This window comes from Bubalus kerabau, chromosome 21 (genome assembly GCF_029407905.1).
Source record: "Bubalus kerabau isolate K-KA32 ecotype Philippines breed swamp buffalo chromosome 21, PCC_UOA_SB_1v2, whole genome shotgun sequence".
Lineage (NCBI taxonomy): Eukaryota > Metazoa > Chordata > Mammalia > Artiodactyla > Bovidae > Bubalus > Bubalus kerabau.
Genome location: NC_073644.1, coordinates 61,172,298 through 61,194,266, shown reverse-complemented (window position 1 = coordinate 61,194,266; position 21,969 = coordinate 61,172,298). Strand labels below are relative to the sequence as shown.

General features: G+C 47.6%; 2 protein-coding genes across 10 annotated transcripts in view; both read right to left on the bottom strand.

Annotated features, from left to right (window-relative positions):
• Positions 1-858, bottom strand: part of LOC129636045 (O-acyltransferase like protein-like) — a 68,109-nt gene extending 67,251 nt beyond the window's left edge. Inside the window, exon 1 of the mRNA XM_055559314.1 lies at positions 705-858. Within this exon, the coding sequence (XP_055415289.1) occupies positions 705-858 (154 nt within the window). The remainder of the gene's footprint in view (positions 1-704) is intronic.
• A 7,843-nt stretch (positions 859-8,701) lies between these two features.
• Positions 8,702-21,969, bottom strand: part of ZNF532 (zinc finger protein 532) — a 130,290-nt gene continuing 117,022 nt past the window's right edge. For 8 of the 9 annotated variants that reach the window (XM_055559442.1, XM_055559444.1, XM_055559441.1 and 5 more), the window contains 3 exons: positions 15,750-15,862; positions 13,186-13,333; positions 8,702-11,308 (listed from right to left, as the gene is read on the bottom strand). In XM_055559442.1, the coding sequence (XP_055415417.1) occupies positions 10,814-11,308; positions 13,186-13,333; positions 15,750-15,862 (756 nt within the window). In that variant the 3' untranslated portion in view covers positions 8,702-10,813. Of the gene's footprint in view, positions 11,309-13,007; positions 13,081-13,185; positions 13,334-15,749; positions 15,863-21,969 lie in introns of all 9 variants that reach the window. The other variant, XM_055559449.1, reaches the window with a different exon arrangement.

The following is a 21,969-nucleotide window of genomic DNA, read 5'->3' as shown; positions in this document are numbered from 1 at the left end:
AAAAGTGAGTTTTTACATTTTTCCTCCTTAGCGGCTTACATCAGCATCAAGAAGGAATCATTCTCCTGGAGAGGTTATCCCACTGAAGATGAATTTGATTTCTTGCCACTTTCTGGCAGGAATGTATATGTCCCTTTAGCTGTGAAAATAATTCTGGAAAACTAACAAAAAATAAAATTACTGCAGCCTGCTGTCCATCCATATCGCATGCAAAGAGGGCTGGCTACAATCAAACTTATTATATACAATCCGAGCCAATAAGCTCACCAAAATACTCAGAATTTACCATCAAACATATAATGGGCAGACCTGTTTCCTAAATAGTGAAGCAATTCTTTTTCAAATGCAGACTAAATGTCTAGAGAAAGAAATAAACCAAGCTTTCTCATACAGTGGTGAAATATTATCAACTTCAAAAATAGTAAACAGCATCATGCAATTTACAAATAATCTTCATCTCATTGAGAAACTGGTCCTCATGAGATTCCTTCTGGCTGGAATTAATACCACTCTCTCTAGTGCCTTCTGCAGTTAAAATTCCTTCTTCCTTCTTGATTCCTGGTGCAAATTGTAAATTGAGCATCTCTTCTCTTTCCTATTTGGTCCTGGGTTTTTAATTCTCAAGAGCTTTTCTAGAACATCCCAAGTCCAAACCTGTCTGCCCCGTGTTCAGCTACCCAACGGGCCAGGAAAAACCTACTTACTTCTTAGAGCATATTCTTTGGGCTCCACTGAATTCAGATCAGAAAGGAATTCTTCAACGTCCTGCATGCACTTGAGAGAAACATTTCTTGCAGGAAAAACAAAAGGCAATTGAAATTGAAAAGAAAGGAGACAAAGCAGCAAAGTCAGGGCCATCTTCGGTGAAGACCTTCGCCTGGCAGGGCAAAATTTCCCTCCTAGACAAAACCTTGCATTTATAAAACACCAGACCACAACGTGTTGGGGGGAAATGTGACATTCTCGCACCTTAACGTGCAGAGACAAGCTGTGTCTCCTCCGCCACCTGCAAAGTGGCCGCGTTGAACAAACCATGGAAACCGATTTGTGTACGACTTGTTATTGTTGAGTAAAATCGCCCTGTGGATGTGGGGGCCGCTGACCACCTGGCTTCCTTTAGTTATGCAGATTAACATTTCCAGTTAATAGGGACCAGCCTAGACTTTCTCGCGTTAGATGCCTTGTGTACATCTCTGGGTTTAACAAATAAGCAAATGGAGGAAGTGAGGTGGCAGGGTTGGGTTTTTATCCAAGAATGAGTGTGAATCCAATCTACAGAACGTTCAGGAAATGCTAAGCAAAGAAGGGCTTCTGCGTCATCATCTGGGCATTTTCTGCATCTGTTAATATGTTTGCCGGATTTGAAAGCCACAAGTGGGAGTGATGAACCTCCCCACGGAAACACTGGGTATTGTGGTAGGACAAATAAACACCCACTTCATCCCAGGGGGCTTAGGATGCACGTCCGACGAAGCAAACGATGCTGGAAAAAGACCAGGGTGACTGTGTTCATCTACCTTAAAAAAGTATGAAATGTGTGGATCCGGATTTCTCATGGTATAGATACTTTCTTTCTAGGAAGTCTGTCCTTAAATAATAACCTCTCTAAGTGAAAGTCAGTCAGTCGTGTCCAGCTCTTGGTGACCCCCTGGACTGTAGCCTGCCAGGCTCCTCTGTCCATGGGATCCTCCAGGCAAGAATATTGGAGTGGGTAGGAATTCCTTTCTCCAGGGGATCTTCCCAACCCAGTGATCGAACCTGCGTCTCAAGTCTCCTGCATTGTCAGACAGGCTCTTTACCACTTAGCGCCACCTGGGAAGCCCGTCTGACCTATAGTAGACCCTTAATAAACAGTGGCTATTGTGATTTATTATTATTCTGTTATGGTTATTATATAAATAAAAAAGATTCAGGCGCAGAAGCAGTTAAAGTGATACAGGGTGAAGAGTTCTTGAAAAAAATAGATCATTAGCTACAAGTTACAAAAGGACAGTTCTGAAACAGTGAAGAGTTTTCTAGTCAAAACTACCCAAAGATGAACTGGGCTCTTTCCAATGGTAGAGTGGTCTCTGCCCTTCAGTTAAGTTTAGTTCAGTTCAGTCGCTCAGTCGTGTCCGACTCCTTGCAACCCCGTGAATCGCAGCACACCAGGCCTCCCTGTCCATCACCAACTTCCGGAGTTCACTCAGACTCATGTCCATGGAGTCGGTGATATCATCCAGCCATCTCATCCTCTGTCGTCCCCTTCTCCTCCTGCCTCCAATCCCTCCCAGCCTCAGAGTCTTTTCCAATGAGTCTCTGCCCTTGGTAGTATCCAAAGATTGACTGAGCAGTAGATGAGAGTGTTATCGATGAGATTCAGTCATCAAATAGTCTTTTTAAAAATCACCTTTAAGGTCTTCTCTGACCTTGAAACCCTCTGAGTCTACCTTCAAAATTCTTTTCTGCTGTGAATACATCGACTGTTACTATGCACCCGGGAGACTGTTCTGAAATTGAAGTAGAAGCTGAAATGTCAGTGCAAAACATGAAGGAGAACACCCAATCTGGAACTACAAGGAGGAAGCAACAACTTGGACTGAAAAATGGACCTAATTTGGCACCAGAAACCAGAGTTGAAGCTGTTCCCTTTCCCCATCTGTAAATGCATAAAAGCATACAATCAGCCCACCTTGGCTGTTTCCTCGTATTACATCAGCGCTCTTGAGTGATAAACATTCCTGCTAAAGGTCTCAATTCCATGTGTGTCTCCTGTGCTTATCACTTTCAATGTTAAAAAATAAATAAATAAAAGGCAAAGAACGGGAGGGTTGAAAATACTGGAGGTTTAGGTAATTTGGATATTTAAGAATGATTAAGCAGAAAAATCTCTCAAGCCTGGATTTATTTCCACATCAGTTGTTGACATTGTATAGTCCTTGAAAATATGAAATTACCTTTTAGAATTCAGTGTGAAGTGTTCCATCTTTTGTCAATAGAGGGGAAAATCTAATGAGCAAAATACATATCCACATTTTAATCAGCAATAAAAACCACCTAAATGATCTTTTAAAATTCCACATACATAAAAAAAGAGAGAGAGAATCTCACTTTTCAAGACCTTTATAATGTTTTTCCCAACTCTTAAGAAATAAAATTTTGAGTAATCAAGCTTCAAGGAGACTCAGCTGTTCTTTGAAGACGCTTTAAGCACCTGTTTTCCACATGGCACCGTGCTGGGCGTAAAACCAGGACATGAAAATAAAGAGCTTCCTGAAAGCGCCTCTGCCATAAACCAGGACATGAAAATAAAGAGCTTCCTGACAGCGCCTCTGCCGTCTCCCGAGGCGGCGGCCGCCACTGGCTGCTGCTGTTGTTAATGTTGCCGCCATTGGACTCAAGAAGCTGGCTCAATGGACGTGCGTCTGGGTGGACTCCGGGAGTTGGTGATGGACAGGGAGGCCCGGCGTGCTGTGGTTCATGGGGTCGCAAAGAGTCGGACACGACTGAGCGACTGAACTGAGCTGAATACTGGAGTGGACAGCCATTCCCTTCTCCAGGGGATCTTCCTGACTTGGGGATTGAACCTGTGTCTCCTACATCCTCCGGGAAGGCCACATCAACTATACTTCTGTAGGATATTAAAATGAAATAACTGACATTGTCGTCTTGCTGGGATAGTGTCTTATTAAGAGGGTAGGAAAAACTTAAGCTTCAACATGTCCCACCATGAGTGGACCCTTGGGGCCGAGATTATCGGTGGCTCCTGGAAGGCAGACTGGTTCCCAGCTGGGCAGAGATGCCGAGCAATGTCCACGTTCTTTTCTCCCGGATCTCGGTTCTCCCCCTTTCTGCCCAACGAGCGCAGTGCTGTGTGGTTCTCCGTCTGCGATCAGCACGGCCATCGCCCCCGTGCGATGCCACAGTGCGCGCATTGAAGCTGTCCCTAGTTTGTTGTATCACTGACTCCAGAGTCAACGCAAGAGCACCATTTGGACCAAGGGCTGGTCATCCCATGCCTGAGGTTAGGCTGCTGGGGGTCAGGGAGGATGACCTTCTGGTTTTGGGAGTAAGAGGCAAGATCCATCTCTCAGAGATTCCCAGATTCCCAGAAAGGAATCAGACACTGAACTGATGGAATCAAGATAAATGTCTATTACCCCTGCTTAGAGATCTAACTTCTACCCTTTCCAGATGGAGCCGTTTCCTCTGACACAGGCAACTCTGCTTTCTCCTGACTCACGTCAACTTCACACCATCCTCTCCAACTGGGGGCTCTATGCCTTCCTTGTTCTTAAAAAAAAAAAAAAAAAAAATAGATATTTCTTCTCCAGAAATAACCAGTCCAATTAAACTTGACTTGAGGATCAGACAATTGCTCTTGTGCTAAATACTCCCTTTCTGGAACCTAGTTGGAAGTGTGATAGGGTAGACTTTAATTTTAGAGTTCCCCTAGGTAAAAATATCATCTTGCAAAGGATTGTGTTTAGAAACAAACTTGCCATGGTAGTGTAATTTACAATTATAACTAAGGAAAGCCCAAGGATAGCAGCTTACAATCAAATAGAAAAGCACATTAAATAATCAGTTCCTTTAAATACTGTGAAACAGAAATAGCGTTGCTTTAGGAGTCAAAACTAACCTCATAAGTTTAATTTGGAAACATGTTTTCTGGGAAAAGCTCTTCTGTTTCCTTAAGTAAAAATAACCACTAGGGCAAGGGTATAATTCCAGGGCAAACCTGGAGAGGAAATTGGTACAAAAAGGTAGATGTGGAATCCAAAGCCCCGGTTCCAGCTGCCAGCTGCCCTGTAGGGGGTAAAACGTGCGTGGAGCAGAGCACGCGCTTCTGATCTGTGCTCCTAATCTTGTCTCCCGCCCCAGCGCCCATCTGCCAAGTGTCTTCTGCGTCCAGCTCCGTGCCCAGCACACTGACGTTGCAGAATATGACTGGTCTTCTTCTTTTCTGGCTTTTATTTGCTTTTTATCAGCGGCAGGAGCAGGCCGGAAATGGTTGAGTGTGACGCGGAAGCTTCTCTGTAATTTCTTTCCCTCCACTCTTGCTTGGCTACTATGGCTCTAGCTCTCTGTGACCCTCGACATCCTTTGTTCCAACCCAGCATATAGTGCCTTCCTTAATTACGATAAAATCAAAGCTTTTCTAGTGTGGCATTTGTGTTCTGCTAGGACCCTAATTCATACAGGACCCGAATGCTGGACACCCCCAGGTCTCCCTTTCTAACAAAGGCAGCAAACGTAAATGAACAGACTTCCAGCACAACACAGGCCAAGGTGATGGAACTTTTATCACCCAGCGTGTTGAGTCTTTACAAAATGTTCACCGAAAGCTACAGGGACTGTAGGGAGGGGAAATGGATGTCAAAAGAGAATGCTCTCTGTAACAGCAAGACTGACAGTAGCCAAGTCTCAAACTCGACCTTACACACAGACCATGTGGATCGAGGCCAGGCTGTTCAGAATCAGTGCTTTGGGAGTCAACTAGTCCAGAAGCTTCTAGCACCAGGAAGAGAGGCTCTTTGCAGAGAAATAAGCTCATGTTTCATATCCCAAAGGTTTAAGATTAACTCTGTAGGAGTGTGAGGTTCCCCACTGCAAAAAGAAACTCAAACAAGAAAGTTTCAAGAATCCATTTAAGGACTTCCTTGGTGGTATAGTGGATAAGAATCCACCTGCCAATGCGGGGGACATGGGTTTTATCCCTGGTCCAGGAAGATTCCGCACGCTGCTGACAAAGCCCTTGTGCCACAACTACTGAGCCCTCGCTCTAGAGCTACTGAGCCCTCGCTCTAGAGCTACTGAGCCCTCGCTCTAGAGCTACTGAGCCCTCGCTCTAGAGCTACTGAGCCCTCGCTCTAGAGCTACTGAGCCCTCGCTCTAGAGCTACTGAGTCCTCGCTCTAGAGCCCGAGCCAAAATGACTGAGCGCAGGTGCTGAGCGCAGCTGCAACAACTGAGCCCACACGCCTAGAGCCTGGGCTCCGCCACAAGAGAAGCTCCCACGATGAGAAGTCCATGCGCTGCAACCAAGAAAGTAGGTAAGTTTAAAAAAGAAAGTAACTCTATAATGCTTCTTAAAAAAAAATCCATTAAAGCAAAGACTGAACAGTGCAGGAGCAGAAGCCAAGTTTTTAAGCTAACTAACTCCAGGTTCCTTATTTGGAAGATGTACGTTTAAAAGGAAGAGCTACAATCTGGTATCCTTACAGCATCTCATTGGCTGTGTGTGTGTGTGTGTAACTAAATGGCATAAATAACGCCCGCATTTGGTACACCCCTCTTTCTTTTCAGACCCATTCTTTGGGATAAATGGTTTCTTTAAGGCATATTTTATGAAGTTTTTAAACGCATTTTTCACCTTCCAAGAAGGCATTAAAAAAAGTGCTCATGGCATGATGGTTATGAAATATATTAACTTTTTCAGCCAAACTTTTCAATAGGAAATTTCCATTGGTCAAAGGTCCTGGGGTGGAACTCACCAGGTCACTGAGCCTGAAGAGAGGTGCCCATCAGCACTTCGGGGGAGACCAGTTGTTCTTTGGAGGCTGTGCTGCAGTAGACTCAGGAATTTGAAGAAAATGTGGCAGGAAGCAGTTTCTATGCCATGGACACTAGCCTACATCATCCTTTGCTTCATTTTATGTTTTACCACCTTGCTGGCACTCTTCTTTATGCATTACTGTTACTCAATTATTGATAAACATCACTCAATCACACACATTCACTCAAACAAAAACTAACCTTGAATGGGTATCTAATGTTCAAGTTCACCTTCCCTATAAACAGCTCTTCATTTTTATTTCTACATTTCTATTTCAGTAGTCCACACCTTGAAATAAATCTGTTTTCTGTTCATTAAAAAATCACTTAGGTTTGAACTTTCACATGTCTCTTCTCTGTATCCTGCAGCACGGGATTTATTTTCATCCTTCTGAAATGCTACCTTAAGCCTCCTGCCTGTACCCCGAGCTGAGTCAAGTCCACGTGGCCCACTGTGTTAGCACCGTAGCTACATCGATTTAAACTCTATTCCCAGGATGCTCATTTGGGCTGTGCCAGTATTTCCAGCTTTCTGCCTTCTGGGCACGAGGTGCGACCGCATTTCTCTGCCTCCCTGTTGTTAGTGAGCCGGGACTGTGTGACTGGCTTTGGTCAGTGAGTTGTGGAGATGGGCATCTGTCACTTCTGGGCCCGAGCATCCAACCACACTTGCCACAACACCCGGCAGCTTTTGTTCAAAGTGGAGCCTTGGAGCAACATCTGGGCAAGAAATGTCTTGCTGTAAGTCATTAAGATGAAAGGTTATAACCACAGCACAGCCCAACTTAATACTGCTCGATACACTCTCCCGCAATCCATCCTACACACTGCCACCAGCTCATCTGGTTATCACTCCCCTGTCCAAATAATTCATCTTGATCAGAGTACAAACCCCCTGGATTGTCATTCAAAGTTTTTTACAACTTGGACCCAGCCTGCTCTTGCCAGCCCCACCGCCTTTCCCCACCAACAGAGGAAGTGGGATTCCTAAAAATTCATGGAATGTGCCCCAGTTACAACTAATAAAAAATGGGCAAAATCCATAAGCCCCAATGTGGATTTTTTGCTCAGCATCCACCATGTTAATCCATATACTCATGTCTTTCGTTAATAGCTAGAAATTTTCCACTGGATACGGAAATGGCAACCCACTCCAGTATTCTTGCCTGGAGAATTCCATGGACAGAGGAGCCTGGCGGGCTATAGTCCATGGGGTCAAAGGAGTTGGGAACAACTTAGCAAGTAAACAAGAATTTTCTGTACTGGCTCTCCCCAATTCTATTTCCCCTTTCTGGAACTATTAAACTCATTGTAGTCAATCATGTCATCTCCGACTATCTGTGACCCCAGGGACTGTAGCCCACCAGGTTCCTCTGTTCATGGGATTTCCCAGTCAAGAATACTGGACTGAGTTGCCATTTCCTTCTCCAGGAGATCTTCTCAACCCAGGGATGGAACCCATGTCTCCTGCACTGGCAGGGAGATTCTTTACTGCTGAGCCACCAGGGAAGCCCATCAAACTTGCTTCTGTTATCTTTCCAGACTCCTAGCCTCTTTCACATATTTCATCTCCTTATCTCTGTGCTGCGTTCTAGGGGGTTTCTTCACAATCCATCTTCCAGCTCATCAGTTCCCTCTCCAGTCGAACCATCCAGGGCTACAGCACTGAGTGCTGTTTTTTTAAAAATAATAATTTACCTTTGGCTGTCTTCGTTGCGGCACGGGCTTTTCTCTAGTTGCAGTGTGTGGGTTTCTCACTGCAGTGGCTTCTCTTGGTGCAGAGCATGGGCTCTAGGGCACCCGGGCTCCAGCGGTCATGGCACAAAGGCTCAGAAGTTGGCTCGTGGGCTCCAGAGCACAGGCTCAGCAGATGTGGCGCACGGGCTCGGGTGCTCCACAGCATGTGGGGTCTTCCCGGACCAGGGATCGAACCCGAGTCTCCTACACTGGCAGGTGTTCTTTACCACAGAGCCACCAGGGAAGACCCTGGGTACTGCTTCTTCATTGTGGGACCTCTCAACATTTAGAAAAAACTTTCTTCAGTGCTCAACTAGGCATTCAGTAGATGCCAATTTCATATTACCAAGCATGTTTGGGTATTTGAGTAGATAAGACTCCCAGGTTACCCAAAGCCATACTGCCACAAACAAAAATTCTAGTATCGTGTTTTGCAAATACTTTTTATTTGTTGAATAAAGGAGTATCTGTCGATATGTACATAAACACAGAGCGCGAGCACTAGATTTAGAGCAGGAATATCTGGGTTTTAATATGCAAAGCCGCTTACCAGCTACGAGGGCTCAGGCCAAGAACTTCAATCTGAGCTCAGCTTCCTCGACTGTAAAACTAGGCTATTAGGACCCGTGCAGCCCACCACACAGGTTTATTGCAAGGTTCAAATGCAGGAACAAATGAAAAGTGCTATGAATACAACTTAAGAGCAATACAAGTATAAATATAACAACAGCAATGAATTTCAAGTTGAGGAATACTGAACCACACCCTTGGGTATACCCACGTATTGATGGGAGTCGCTACAAAAGGGACAAAGATAGCTGATTGCCAATGAGAACGAACACGCTGCCCTTATTAGCGGCAAGAACGCTGCAACAGGCCACAGCCCATCCCTGCCGTGAATCACTCCCTAACTCCACGAAGACGTCAGAGACCCACCATCAAGAACGCTCTCACGAAAGCACGAGGGCCAAACGTCCCAGGTTTATTTACATACATGAAACGTGTTTAATACAGTGAGGGTGGGTGCGGTTAGTGCGTGACGCCTGACAGCAGCAAAACCTCTCGAGGGACCGAACACGGACTACAGTATATCATGCAAGTATATCTATATATACACAAAATAACTTTTCTTTAAAAAAAAAAAAAAGTACAAAACATGTTTAGGGATAAATACAAGATATAAAATGCAAAAGAAAACACGAAAACACAGAACCAAAAAAATATAACTCTCCCAGAGAACTATAAACATTTGGAAGGGACAGAGGAGTACCTTGGCTGCGTTAAGAAAGCTGAACTACCCAATAGTAAAGGTACTTATTGAAATGGCTGAACTCAACCCACGTGGCTCAGTGCTGAAGGGGGTGGCCGAGGCCACACGCCGGCTGCTGCGTCGGGAAGGTGGACATTGTGCATCCCAAGTCTAAGTACCGGGACCTTTGGCAGTAGCACCCAGAACAGGAAACGCCAACTCTTTAGACAGCAAAGGGTTAAGTCAACTGTGATTTTTTTTTTTCCTTTTCCTGTCAAGAGCCAGAGGAATACTTGATATTTTTAGTTGTGTCGTCGTTAATAGTTAATAAATTACATGACAAAAACGTTGACTATATAAATCTCCTGGTCTGACGACGTGTTTGTAACGTTTACAGAAGTCCAGCCCTTGCTTCGCTTTAGCTCCTTGTGCTCTCTCAGAAGCCAGCCTTGCAAATCGGCCCAGGAAACTACCCGCTTGCTTTTCCCCTTTAGGAGGGAGAGCTCTCCTCCCCACTCTGAGATGGAATCCATCCGCCTCTTTGCTTCCTGGATGTCTGGGCCCTGCTGCCCCCCTCGCTGGGAGGGAAGCGCCCTGCAAGGCGGCTTCCGGAACACCGGGCTGGGAGGAGAGGCCGCGCGCAGGGCGGCGGCCCCAGCGGAGCAGGCACGTTGAGGATAGAGTGCTAAGACACTTAAAGTCCCTAGTGTTTGTGAGACCTACAGTCCCCTACGATTTATGTAGTGAATTCTAAAAATTAAAAACACTAAAAAAGGCCCTGTCGGAGCCTGTAATTAGTTAACCCATTCAAAACCGTGACGTACAAAATGGTTTATTGGAATTCAGGAACTGCCCCTGTTGCTAAGAACTCTGTTTTTAAAGAAACCGTACAAACAAGAAAAACTCTAACCCAAAACAAAAACAAAAAAATATATATATATATAAAAAAAAGACAACCCAAGAACAAAACAAACAAAAATCTTCAAAACATTGTCCACTAAATACTGATACAAACATGTAACAAAGAGTATAAAAAGTTATTCGTTTAAATATATACAAACTCTTTTCAACTCAAATACTGTTTTTAATACTTATGGAGGAAGGGGAGGGAGGCGGCGGGAGGAGGCAGAGAAGGGGAGGAGGGAGATATATTGCAACAGCCTGGACAGTACTGTTAACTCTGTGATACCGCCAACTTTGCCTAACAAAAACGTCTCTTTGCTTCCAATGTGGACCGGTGTGCGGGGTGGGGGGTGCTTCGCGGCTCGCGGGGGCGCGGAGGGTGGGGCGGCTATTTCTCCGCCGAGCTCACTCTTTTGGATTTGATGAAGGCCATGCCGTGGGTCCGCATGTGAGCGTTTAAGGCAGCTTCCGTCTCGAACGTCTTTGCGCACACTTTGCACGTTCGGTCCAACACGGGGCCGTCGGCCGGCGCGTCCTCGGGCCCCGGCTGGTTCTCCGGCTGGTTCTCCTCGCCCGCCCCGTTCTGCTTGGCCGCCGGCTGCGGCTCCTTCAGTTTGTGGACGATGAAGAGGTGCCGCGACAGCGACACGTGCGACGTGTAGCACAGGCCGCACTCGCGGCACTGGTGGGAGGAGCCGTCCGACTTGTGCTGCGGGATGTGCTCGTGGAACTGCAGCAGGTTCTCCGTGGTGAAGCCGCACACGGCGCACTTGTGCACCTTGAACACGTTGATCTTCAGCTTCTTCAGGGGCTGCGTGATGGCCCCTCGGGGAGGGCGGAACTCTAACACGGGCTCCTCCATCTTCCGCTTGGGACTGGGAGCCTGGGAGAGGAAGACAGAACCGGTGATGCGCTGACAACCGCTCGTGGGCTCCGGGAGCTGGGGTGTGGGCTCTTACGGCCCTGTGGGCCCCGCCCCGCCCAAGGGTCACCCTTTCCCTCTGCCCCGCCAAAGCGAGCTCCGCGCCAGGCTGACCCGGCGTCCTGCAGGGGCTCAGCAGAACAGGGCCCTGCCCTCGAGGGACGCAGCAACAAACAGCGATGAGGGAGCCCGCCGAGCGTCACAGGGATAGCCTGAGCTGGGAGGTCACACCAGGAAAGGGGTCCCGCTGGGAGCCGGCCAGGGTAGCTGGGGGACGGGAGGGAGGCAATGCGGCTGCAGCTGGGGACGGGGGAGGGCGGGGATGCGGCCAGGGAGAGGCGGGGGCAGGCGGGCTGAGCATCTCGTGGCAATGTCCAGACCTGCTCCCTTCCTGAGGGTCAGATGCTGGGCCACCTGCGCCTCACTGGAGTCAGTGAGGGCCCTTTCCTGCCCACTCAGCCTCCTCAGACTCCTCCTCCGGCCCCTCAAATCCCTCCCCTCCAGCTCTCTAAAATCCCAAGCCAATGGACACCTTCTCCACGGCCATCCGGCCTTTCCACCTTGTGCCCCCTGCATGTGCATCCTTTAATCCCACCCCCACCCCTCACTTGAGCGGAAGGATCACAATTCAATGCAACACTAGTCTGACTTGTATTTTGATTTCAACGACTAACTCCTTGAAAGCACACACAGGCTTTCTTCCCCAGGAACATTCCAGACGCAGCACAGTGCCAAAGACAGCACGGGTCTCTGAAATGTCTGCCGAACCACTGCCGCACTCCGACAGCACCTGGCACCTGCGCTTTACACGCAGGCTAACAGCTGTGCCCGCCTCAAGTTCGCCATCCACTGACAAGAGCGCAAATTCTTGACCTTAACCTTTCATCATGACAAACAGAAGCTAAACGGAACCGATTTTGATCAGGCACCTCTCACAACATCAGCAATGCAAAGGAATCTAGATTAAAATAATTCTCTGGCTAAGACAAGTTCCATGGGTCAACATAAAACTGTAATTTTTATATATAAGTAGACTGATCCCTAACTTCCCTGGTAGCTCAACTGGTAAAGAATACGCCTGCAATGCAGGAGACCCTGGTTCGATTCCTAGGTCGGGAAAATCTGCTGGAGAAGGGATAGGCTACCCACTCCAGTATTCTTGGGCTTCCCTGGTGGCTCAGCTGGTAAAGAATTCGCCTGCAATGCGGGAGACTGGGTTCAGTCCCTGGGTTGCAAAGATCCCCTCAAGAAGGGAAAGGCTACCCACTCCAGTATTCTGGCCTGGAGAATGCCATGAACTATATAGTCTGTGGGGTCACAAAGAGTCAGACACAACTGAATGATTTTCACTTTCACTTTTCACTTTCAGATTGATCCCTAAAGCTGTATCTGGAAGGATATAGAAGAAATTTAATAAAGGTTGTGTGTGAAGTCACTTCGGTCATGTCTGACTCTTTGTGACCCTATGGACAGTAGCCCACAGGCTCCTCTGTCCACGGGATTCTCTAAGCAAGAATGCTGGAGTGGGTTGCCATGCCCTCCTCCAGGGGATCTTCCCGACCCAGGGATCAAATCCACATCTCCTGGGTCTCCTGCATTGGCAGATGGGTTCTTTATCACTAGTGCCCTCAAGTTACCTCACACACACACAAAAAGTTACCTTTAAGAGCAAGATGAAACTCAGGCTGAGTGCAGAGAGAGTGTTCCTATTACTTGACAGCTTTGTGCACAGGCTGAATTTTTTAAATCGTATAACCGTAGAAAAATTTTCATGCAAAAAAAAGGAGACAGCAAGTCAGCACAACATCACTGTAAGGAGAACGCCTGCAATGTCTAACCTTGGTGTCTTCTTTTGTCTCTGTTTCCTCCTCATTGGTGGCTTCCGTCATTTCTTTCAAGTCAGGATCCTTAATGCCGTGCATGAGCTGTATGTGTTTCTCCAGCATCAAGCGTTTCGTGAAGGTGCGCCTGGAGTCTGGACAGTGCCTGTGGGGAAAAGACAAGGAAATAACCTACTTGCTATAAAAGGGCTCAGGGAGGAACGTGCTGACTACCGAAGCCCTCAGTCGGCCCAGAGGGGCCCGGGTGGTCCTGCAGATACCAGTGGTCCAAAGTGCAAGAGCGGTGTTGCTATGAATCATCACTTCCAGTGTGAATTAAAAAAAAAAAAAATTTAAAAGTGCAGCGGCTATTATTAAAATTTTTCTATCATAAATGAACTTACGGTTGCGGGGAAGGGGAGGGTGGAAAGGGACAGTTAGGGCCTGGGGAAGGTCATGTGAACACGGCTATATTTAAAGTGGATAAGCAGCAAGGATGCCCTGTACAGCAGAGGGAACTCTGCACAGCGGTGGATGGCAGCCTGGATGGGAGGGGAGTGTGGGGGAGAACGGAGTCCTGAGTCCCTTTGCTGCTCACCTGAAACTGCCGTAACACCCTTAAGCGGTTATACCCAAATACAAATTGGTTTTGGTGTTTAAAAAAAAAAAAACAGAAGGAAAAGGGTTTTTTTCTATCAGTTTTTGGGTTCTTATAGTACCAGCCCAATTTGGTTCAGACAGGGCATTTATTTTCTGAGTTTGGTTAAGTATGACTTAATTTGTAATTCTAGATGGCTGTGATTTTAACATGGAGAAAGAACACTAAATCTCAAAAGTTTTCTTTCCAGTGACTCAGAGTGTTCCCTCAGAATTTACGTCACGAGATGCTTTAACAGGAAGCAAATCCCTGCCTGACTTCTTCACGCCGGTGCTACCAAGATTCCTGCTCACTCTGCGTGGAACAGACAAGACAGACCTGTCTCCCGTCAACTTTCTCATCGAAGCACAAATGCAATAACATGCATGGTTAGGACCACAGCGCACAAATACTTGTGTTCAGCTGGTCGATTAAAAGGCAGAAAAATGAACAAATATCCAAAATAGGTCAATGATTTCAGTTTTCATTTCAGCTTGTGCAATTCCCCCCTATAAATTACAATTACAGCTTTTCTTTGGGAAGATATGAATTTATCATTTTCTTCAAGGCCATGGTTTTTCCAGTGCTCATGTATGGATGTGACAGTTGGACTGTGAAGAAAGCTGAGCGCCGAAGAATCGATGCTTTTGAACTGTGGTGTTGGAGAAGACTCTTGAGAGTCCCTTGGACTGCAAGGAGATGCAACCAGTCCATTCTGAAGGAGATCAGCCCTGGGATTTCTTTGGAAGGAATGATGCTAAAGCTGAAACTCCAGTACTTTGGCCACCTCATGCGAAGAGTTGACTCATTGGAAAAGACTCTGATGCTGGGAGGGATTGGGGGCAGGAAGAGAAGGGGACGACAGAGGATGAGATGGCTGGATGGCATCACTGACTCGATGGACTGAGTCTGAGTGAACTCTGGGAGTTGGTGATGGACAGGGAGGCCTGGCGTGCTGTGATTCATGGGGTCGCAAAGAGTCGGACACGACTGGGTGACTGAACTGAACTGAAACAGGCTCAAACCGGTAAACAGAAATTCATGACCATGGCTTGCAATTATGGTCACTCTTCAGGCAGATATCATGAATAACCACTGCAGTGAAGGGAGATGGAAAGATCCTCACGGCTTATGTAGAACCAAGTTCACTGTCTTCAGAAAAGCTTCTGAAAATCTTACAAGAAAGAGTGGCTCCCAGCTCTGATGATTTCACGTTAGAGACCCTCTAAGGACAGCACCGGCAGCCAGCACCCATACCAGAGAACAAAGGAAATGAGCTGGGCGACCCGGGCGCCTTCCAGGGACTCCCCGGGGACAGGAGCCAGCCTTAGGGAGGGAGGACTCTGCCATCCACACCCCCTTCCTTCCCGTTCTCTCAGCGCACCGTTCCCTCCTAGAATCACTGGCTCCATCACCGCAGTCTCGGCACACAGACCGGTCTGCTGATGCTGGCAACTCAACTGTGTGTAGGGAACCAAAGAGCATCTCCTTCAGCTGAGTCCCTACCTGCCTGCGAGTCACTGTGCCAAAACTCTCAGTAATGAAACCACAAATCTCTGCTTAACAAGAGCACAGCTGGGACTTCCCCGGGCGGTCCAGGGCTTAGGGATCTGTGCTCTCACTGACGGAGCCCAGGTTCAATCCCTGCTCAGGGAACCAAGACCCTGGCCACAAGCTGCTCCTCACACACACACACACAAAGCACAGGGAACAGGTGAGAACATACAAGGCCCGGGCAACGAACTGCTCTTTTTAATTTTCATCTTGTCAAAGTGCTACACACCAAGCAAGAACAGCCTGCCAGAACAAAATATGATTCAAGAAAGGAAACCCACACACCGGGGGGCGGAGGACGGGGAAATGGGAGGCTGACAGGGAAACGGGGAAGCGGGCGCTTCCCGCCCGACCCTCGCGCGGCGCCGCCCCGTGAGAAGCCAGGACTTACGAGCAGGTGTAAACTTTCCTGATGCCTTTGTGCTTGATCCGGTTGTGGCGGCAGAGACTGTGGGACGAGCTGAAGGACTTGTCGCACTGGCGGCACGGGTGCTTCTTCATTTGCTTTATCAGGAGAAAAGAGGGACAAAGTCACCGGAGAGAGCAAAGCAGAAACGCCGGACGAGCTAAAGACTCTTTCGTTAATGGCTGTGTACCACTATCGTTTAGCGATACAGTAACAAGACTGAAAGACTTTTTCACATTTTTATGGAAGTACAGTTGCTTACAACGTCGTCAGGCTCTGCCACACAGAACAGTGAGTCCACTGCACGGCTCTTAAAGGCGCAACAGAAGGGGCCGCCAGGGCCGGGTTATCATGGGGAATTCGGTTATAGCCGTTTAGAAATATAAGCTAAACTCAGAAAACAAATACCCTGTCTACACTAAATCTCTCATTTCTAGAGAACAGGACATACTTTATCATAAGGCTATGTTTTTTTCCTCAAAAACACTTATGATGGAAAAAAAAACAAAACAAAACATGATTCTGATTCAACACAAACACCCAGATAGCTGAAATGAAGACATGACGTCGATTTTCTTTGCCCAAGAGGTGTTATTTTTAGAAGGCAGATAACCTAGAAAAACACAATTCTTTAGTAGATACCAAATAAAGCCATTATTTCATTTACTATATCCAGAAAGAACCCGTTTCCTTCTCCAATGTGCCATTTAAAATCTCTGGCTAATTTTAAACACTTTTAGCTTTCCTCCCTAATAACTCATTATTCTGTATATAAGGAAAGAGTTTTCCAAGAAAAATTTTTAAATGATATTTGATTATCTCAAGAGCACAAGCGTGATACCACTCTGGGGAGCGTGCCTGAGGGTGTATGTGGAATGAGTCTGTGTGCGTGTGTGCATTTGTGTCCTGGGGGCGGGGGGCACGCTGAACGACCAAGAGAGCGCTATCAAGAGAGATCTCAACATCAAAGTGAAAACTTTCCCACTTCGGCTAAGACATCATTATGTTAATTCAACAGATTCCCATGTGTAACCTTTGAAGTAAAATCAGTAATATCTTTAAAAACAAATTCTTTGGGCATGATATGCACTGCAGTCTGGAATTAACGTTACATCCCAGGGAAATGAAATCAAGAAAGAATGGTCGGCCTCGTGAATGGAACAAAATTTGGCTCAGCCCTCATTAAAACCAAGGATGGAGCAGGAATTAAGTTCTCACGAGAAACTCTGTTACTATCTTTGGCCATCAGAAGAGATAAGCAAGCAGTTGCGACCCATTTGATAAAGAAATGATCCGTGTTTTAAAAAATGTTTTTATGTTAATCACCTGGCAAACATGTCCTCACTCCAGCTGGTGAGGAAATGAATTTGAGGCAGCTGAGAGCCTGGCTCTGGAGGCCCAGGTGGGCCGGCACCTTTGCCCACCGCTCGTGAACCACGGGACAGGGCATTTCCCACCCTCCGAGCGGTTGGGGGGTCACAGTGGTGACATCCTCGGAGAGGGTGCTGGGGTGGGGGGGAGCTGAGGGGCTAGCGCAGTGCCTGGGATGCAGACAGAGCCTCAAAGCGCTATTTTATTAACAAGCTGGTGAGGTTATTAACAAGCAGCTGGTTATTTTATTATCCAAGTTTCATTTGTTAAAAAGCATCTTTTATTATTTAAAAGCAAATTCCCTGGTAGAAGCAGTGCTTAGGACTCCACACTTTGACTGCTGAGGGCCTGAGTGTTCAATACCTGGTTGCGGAAGTAACATCCGTCAAGACTCGAGGCGTAGCCAAAAAAACAGCAAAGCGCTGTGATGGACATGATGGACATGGCCCAGACAAGGGCCAAGGAGGAAGTTCCTTCTCCAAGTTAAAGATGAAAGTTGTACCATGGTGTCCCAGGTGGGCCTAGTGGTAAAGAACCTTCCTGCCAGGGCAGGAGACAAAAGAGACGTGGGTTCAGTCCATGAGTTGGGAAGATCCTCTGGAGAAGGAAATGGCAACCTGCTCCAGTATTCAAGGCCTGGAAAATTCCATGGATGGAGGAGCCTGGCAGGCTACAGTCCACGGGGCCTCAAAGAGTCGGACACGACTGACCACACCCACTTACATACTTTGTGTTGTTTTCCTAAGCACATCCCAGGGTTACATGCATATGTAACATACCTCCCAGAACACAAGAATGATCTCTGGGGGAAAAGAGAGAGACGGAGGGAACAAAGCCAGTAACCAGCTAGCACCTGAGACACCCTGCCCCTTCAACTTCATAAGAATGTTGATCACATTAAATAGACCATCCCCAGTCTCTTGGGGAGAAGGCAATGGCACCCCCCTCCAGTACTCTTGCCTGGAAAATCCCATGGGCAGAGGAGCCTGGTGGGCTGCAGTCCATGGGGTCGTGAAGAGTCGGACATGACTGAGTGACTTCACTTTCACGCATTGGAGAAGGAAATGGCAACCCTCTCCAGTGTTCTTGCCTGGAGAATCCCAGGGACGAAAGACCCTGGAGGGCTGCCGTCTATGGGGTCGCAGTCGGACACGACTGAAGCGACTTAGCAGCAGCAGCAACAGCAGTCTCTTGGACTAGCACATGGACCCAGAGAAGGAAGAAGCAGCTTCCTTTAGAATAAAACCAGGAACAGTCAGTCATGAATAATTCTGTTTCAAAAAGGTGTTTTGTTTTTTTTTTAAATCTAATTTCTGTTGAATTTTTGTACATGTAAGATGGACAATGTTAAGATCACCTGGGAGAGTCAAAACACAAGACATCTTTCCAAAAGCAAGACAGGGGCTTTCCTGGTGGCTCAGTGGCAAAGAATCACCCTGCCAATGCAGGAGACACGGGTTCGGCCCCTGGTCCGGCAAGATCCCACGCACCGCAGAGCAGCTAAGCCCCTGCAGCACAAGGACTGAGCCTGCGCTCCAGAGCCCGGGAGCCCCGAGGACTGAGCCTGGGTTCCAGAGGCGGGAGCCGCACAGACTGAGCCTGCGCTCGAGAGCCCGGGAGCCGCACCGACTGAGCCTGCGCTCGAGAGCCCGGGAGCCGCACGGACTGAGCCTGGGCTCCAGAGGCGGGAGCCGCAAGGACTGAGCCTGCGCTCCAGAGCCCGGGAGCCCCGAGGACTGAGCCTGGGCTCCAGAGGCGGGAGCCGCAAGGACTGAGCCTGCGCTCCAGAGCCCGGGAGCCCCGAGGACTGAGCCTGGGCTCCAGAGGCGGGAGCCGCAAGGACTGAGCCTGCGCTCCAGAGCCCGGGAGCCCCGAGGACTGAGCCTGGGCTCCAGAGGCGGGAGCCGCAAGGACTGAGCCTGCGCTCCAGAGCCCGGGAGCCCCGAGGACTGAGCCTGGGCTCCAGAGGCGGGAGCCGCAAGGACTGAGCCTGCGCTCGAGAGCCCGGGAGCCCCGAGGACTGAGCCTGCGCTCGAGAGCCCGGGAGCCACAAGGACTGAGCCTGGGCTCCAGAGGCGGGAGCCACACGGACTGAGCTTGCGCTCGAGAGCCCGGGAGCCCCGAGGACTGAGCCTGCGCTCCAGAGCCCGGAAGCCACAAAGACTGAGCCTGGGCTCGAGGCGGGAGCTGCACGGATTGAGCCCGCTGCAGCAACTAGTGAGCCCTGGAGCCGGCTCTGCAACCAGAGAGGCCACTGCAGGGAGAAGCCTGAGCGCCAGGGTGAAGGGGAGCCCTGCTCCCCACAACCAGAGAAAGGCCCTTGCAGCACCTAAGAGCCCAGCACAACCAAAACTAAACTAAAAAGTAAAAGCAAGACAGTCACAGCAAATAATCATAAAGAAGGGAGCCAAATGAAGTGATTCTAGGCAGTCAACAGGGCGTAGGCCTCAGACCCATGCAGACTGCATCTCTATTATGGTGGAGATTTTAACATGCTACTTCTTGTTATGGCATATTTATATTAACATAAAATTGAAATTGTAATAGAGAAGTATCAGTAAAGAAAGTCTCAGTAGATGATAAAATAAATGAAGAACAGCTCAGCTGAATCAGTAATTACTATTTTCCAAAAAAGAGTTGACAATGTATGAGGTATTCTTTTTCAACATCTTCATGGGGGGGGGGGGGGGAAGCCCTGCAGAAATGAACTGTACAATCCAAAAACAATGGGGCAAGGTTTCCTAAATGCCTGGTGACAAGAAAATTACAAGTTTAAACCCCAGTTTCCAGATCAAACCTGCCACGTTTGATCACCTAACAAAACAAATGACTTTTTTCTTTGTTAAATTTTAAATACTAACTTGTTTGAAGGTGCTTTGCCTATTTTCATAATTTGTATCTTCAATATCCTAATAGTTCCTACTGTTACTTTATGACACTGAAAGCAATTTTTGATGAAAAGTGGGGAAAAAATAGCATTAAGAAAAGTATAAATGTCTATCATCATTCTATTTTCAAGACTTTTAAGGTCCTTTACTCCTTCCGGCTGCTATGGCAGCATAAAGCTGGTATTAACAGAACCAGGGCCTTAAGTGGAAACTGTATACTTAAATCAGAAAACAAATTGTGAATTGTAAATTATTTTGTCTTTAAATAGAACTGTTCAAAGAAACAGGTGGCAGCGTCTGAAAATTTTGATAAGACTTGGGTGCACTTGCTAGATTTTCTCCCTCATCTCCAATTGCTGACTCTTATCTTCACGTCCTGTAGGAAAGAAAGCGTCATCACTAATTCCTCTGCTCTGAATGCCCTGGCCTTGGGCTCAGGTCTGAGCTCTGGGATTTTAAATGCCTCTAAAAGCCCTTCTTTCCGGATGGCACTTGGTGGACATTCTGATAACCGGTCCCTTCCCATGACTTGGCTTGAAGGCCTCTTTCGGGTTCGGGGGACAGTGGAAAAGCTGGAGAAAAGGCATAGCCCCACACGCCCACCCAGCCCGAGCTCCCCTTCTCCCAGCTCTTCTGAGCGCCCTTCCTCCCCGAGGCTTCGGACTCATAGCCGCACGCAAAGAGCCCCCCCTGACGACCGTCACACATCCAGACAGAGATCTGAGATGAGTGGGGGCTGGACTCATTCCCAAATCACAGTGACACACACCCTTCACCTCGATCACAGCACTTTTTATGGAAACAGAAAAGCCAAACCGCTTATATAATTTTCAGCCTATCACAACAGCAGTCTCTCAGAATTTAACTCCTAAAACTCTGAACCCTTTCACTTGGGAATCGATTCTGCACATAGTGGTCGGTGCTGCTGTGAGATAACATACGCGGGACACAGGTTCTAGATCACAGAGCTAGGCAGAGTCAGGCGGACACCCACAGGGCTCCAGCCACAGTCAGTAAGGAGCCTGACACGCAAAAACTGCCAGCGACTCGCTCAATGAAGAGCAACGTGCATCGACACACGGTAAGAAACATTTCTTAACACCTGGTTAAGAAACACACAGGTGCTGCAGAAAGTATGGCGCCTCACCTTGAAAAAGGCCTGCACTTTGCTGGTGGAAGTGAGCGCCAGGGAGCTTACCTGAAAACGGAGGGCAGCTGTGATCCCTTCCTGTGGACCTGTGTGACCCCCCAGCGGGAAACGAGGGCGCTGGTGGGGCTGGGAGGTGTGTGCACAAGTGTGTCACGTGTATTCCTGCACGACTCCGTTTCATGGTTTTCTGGAACTAGTGTTTCTCAGGAAGGGAATCACACATGAGCAAACTGAGGAGTCACCTTATGCTTCAATTGCTCCCTGATGTATTATCAACTGCACTGGAACAAATCTGCGTTTTCAACGCAGACTTCATATTCAATAGCAGAAAGGATTTGTATATACAAAGATTATTCACTGCAGCACTGTGTCTAATGCGAAAAGATGGAAAAGAAAAATCTGGGTCCATCCAAGGAGGACTGGTTAAATAAATGATATGCACTTAATGATACTCATCATAAAGCTGTAGAAAGAAGGGAGGATCTCAAACCGCTGATATGAGAAGAACTGTAACATAAATGACGTGGAGACAGAACCAGGACACAAAATTGCATTAATAAGCTGTGTTCTGTGAAAGAAAGCTGCGTTCTAGAAAGACAACACAGATGTACAGAGGCTGACACAGGCGCAGAGCAACGTCAAGGGCCGGCAAGGGTAGGAAAGAGGACTTTAACTGTATTCCTTCATATCATTTGGATTTTTGAACCATGTGAATATAACTCTTAAATTTTTTTTGTTGTTGCCTCAAAATTTTACATCATATTCACTGAGCTATTAATTTTAAAAATGTAAAACT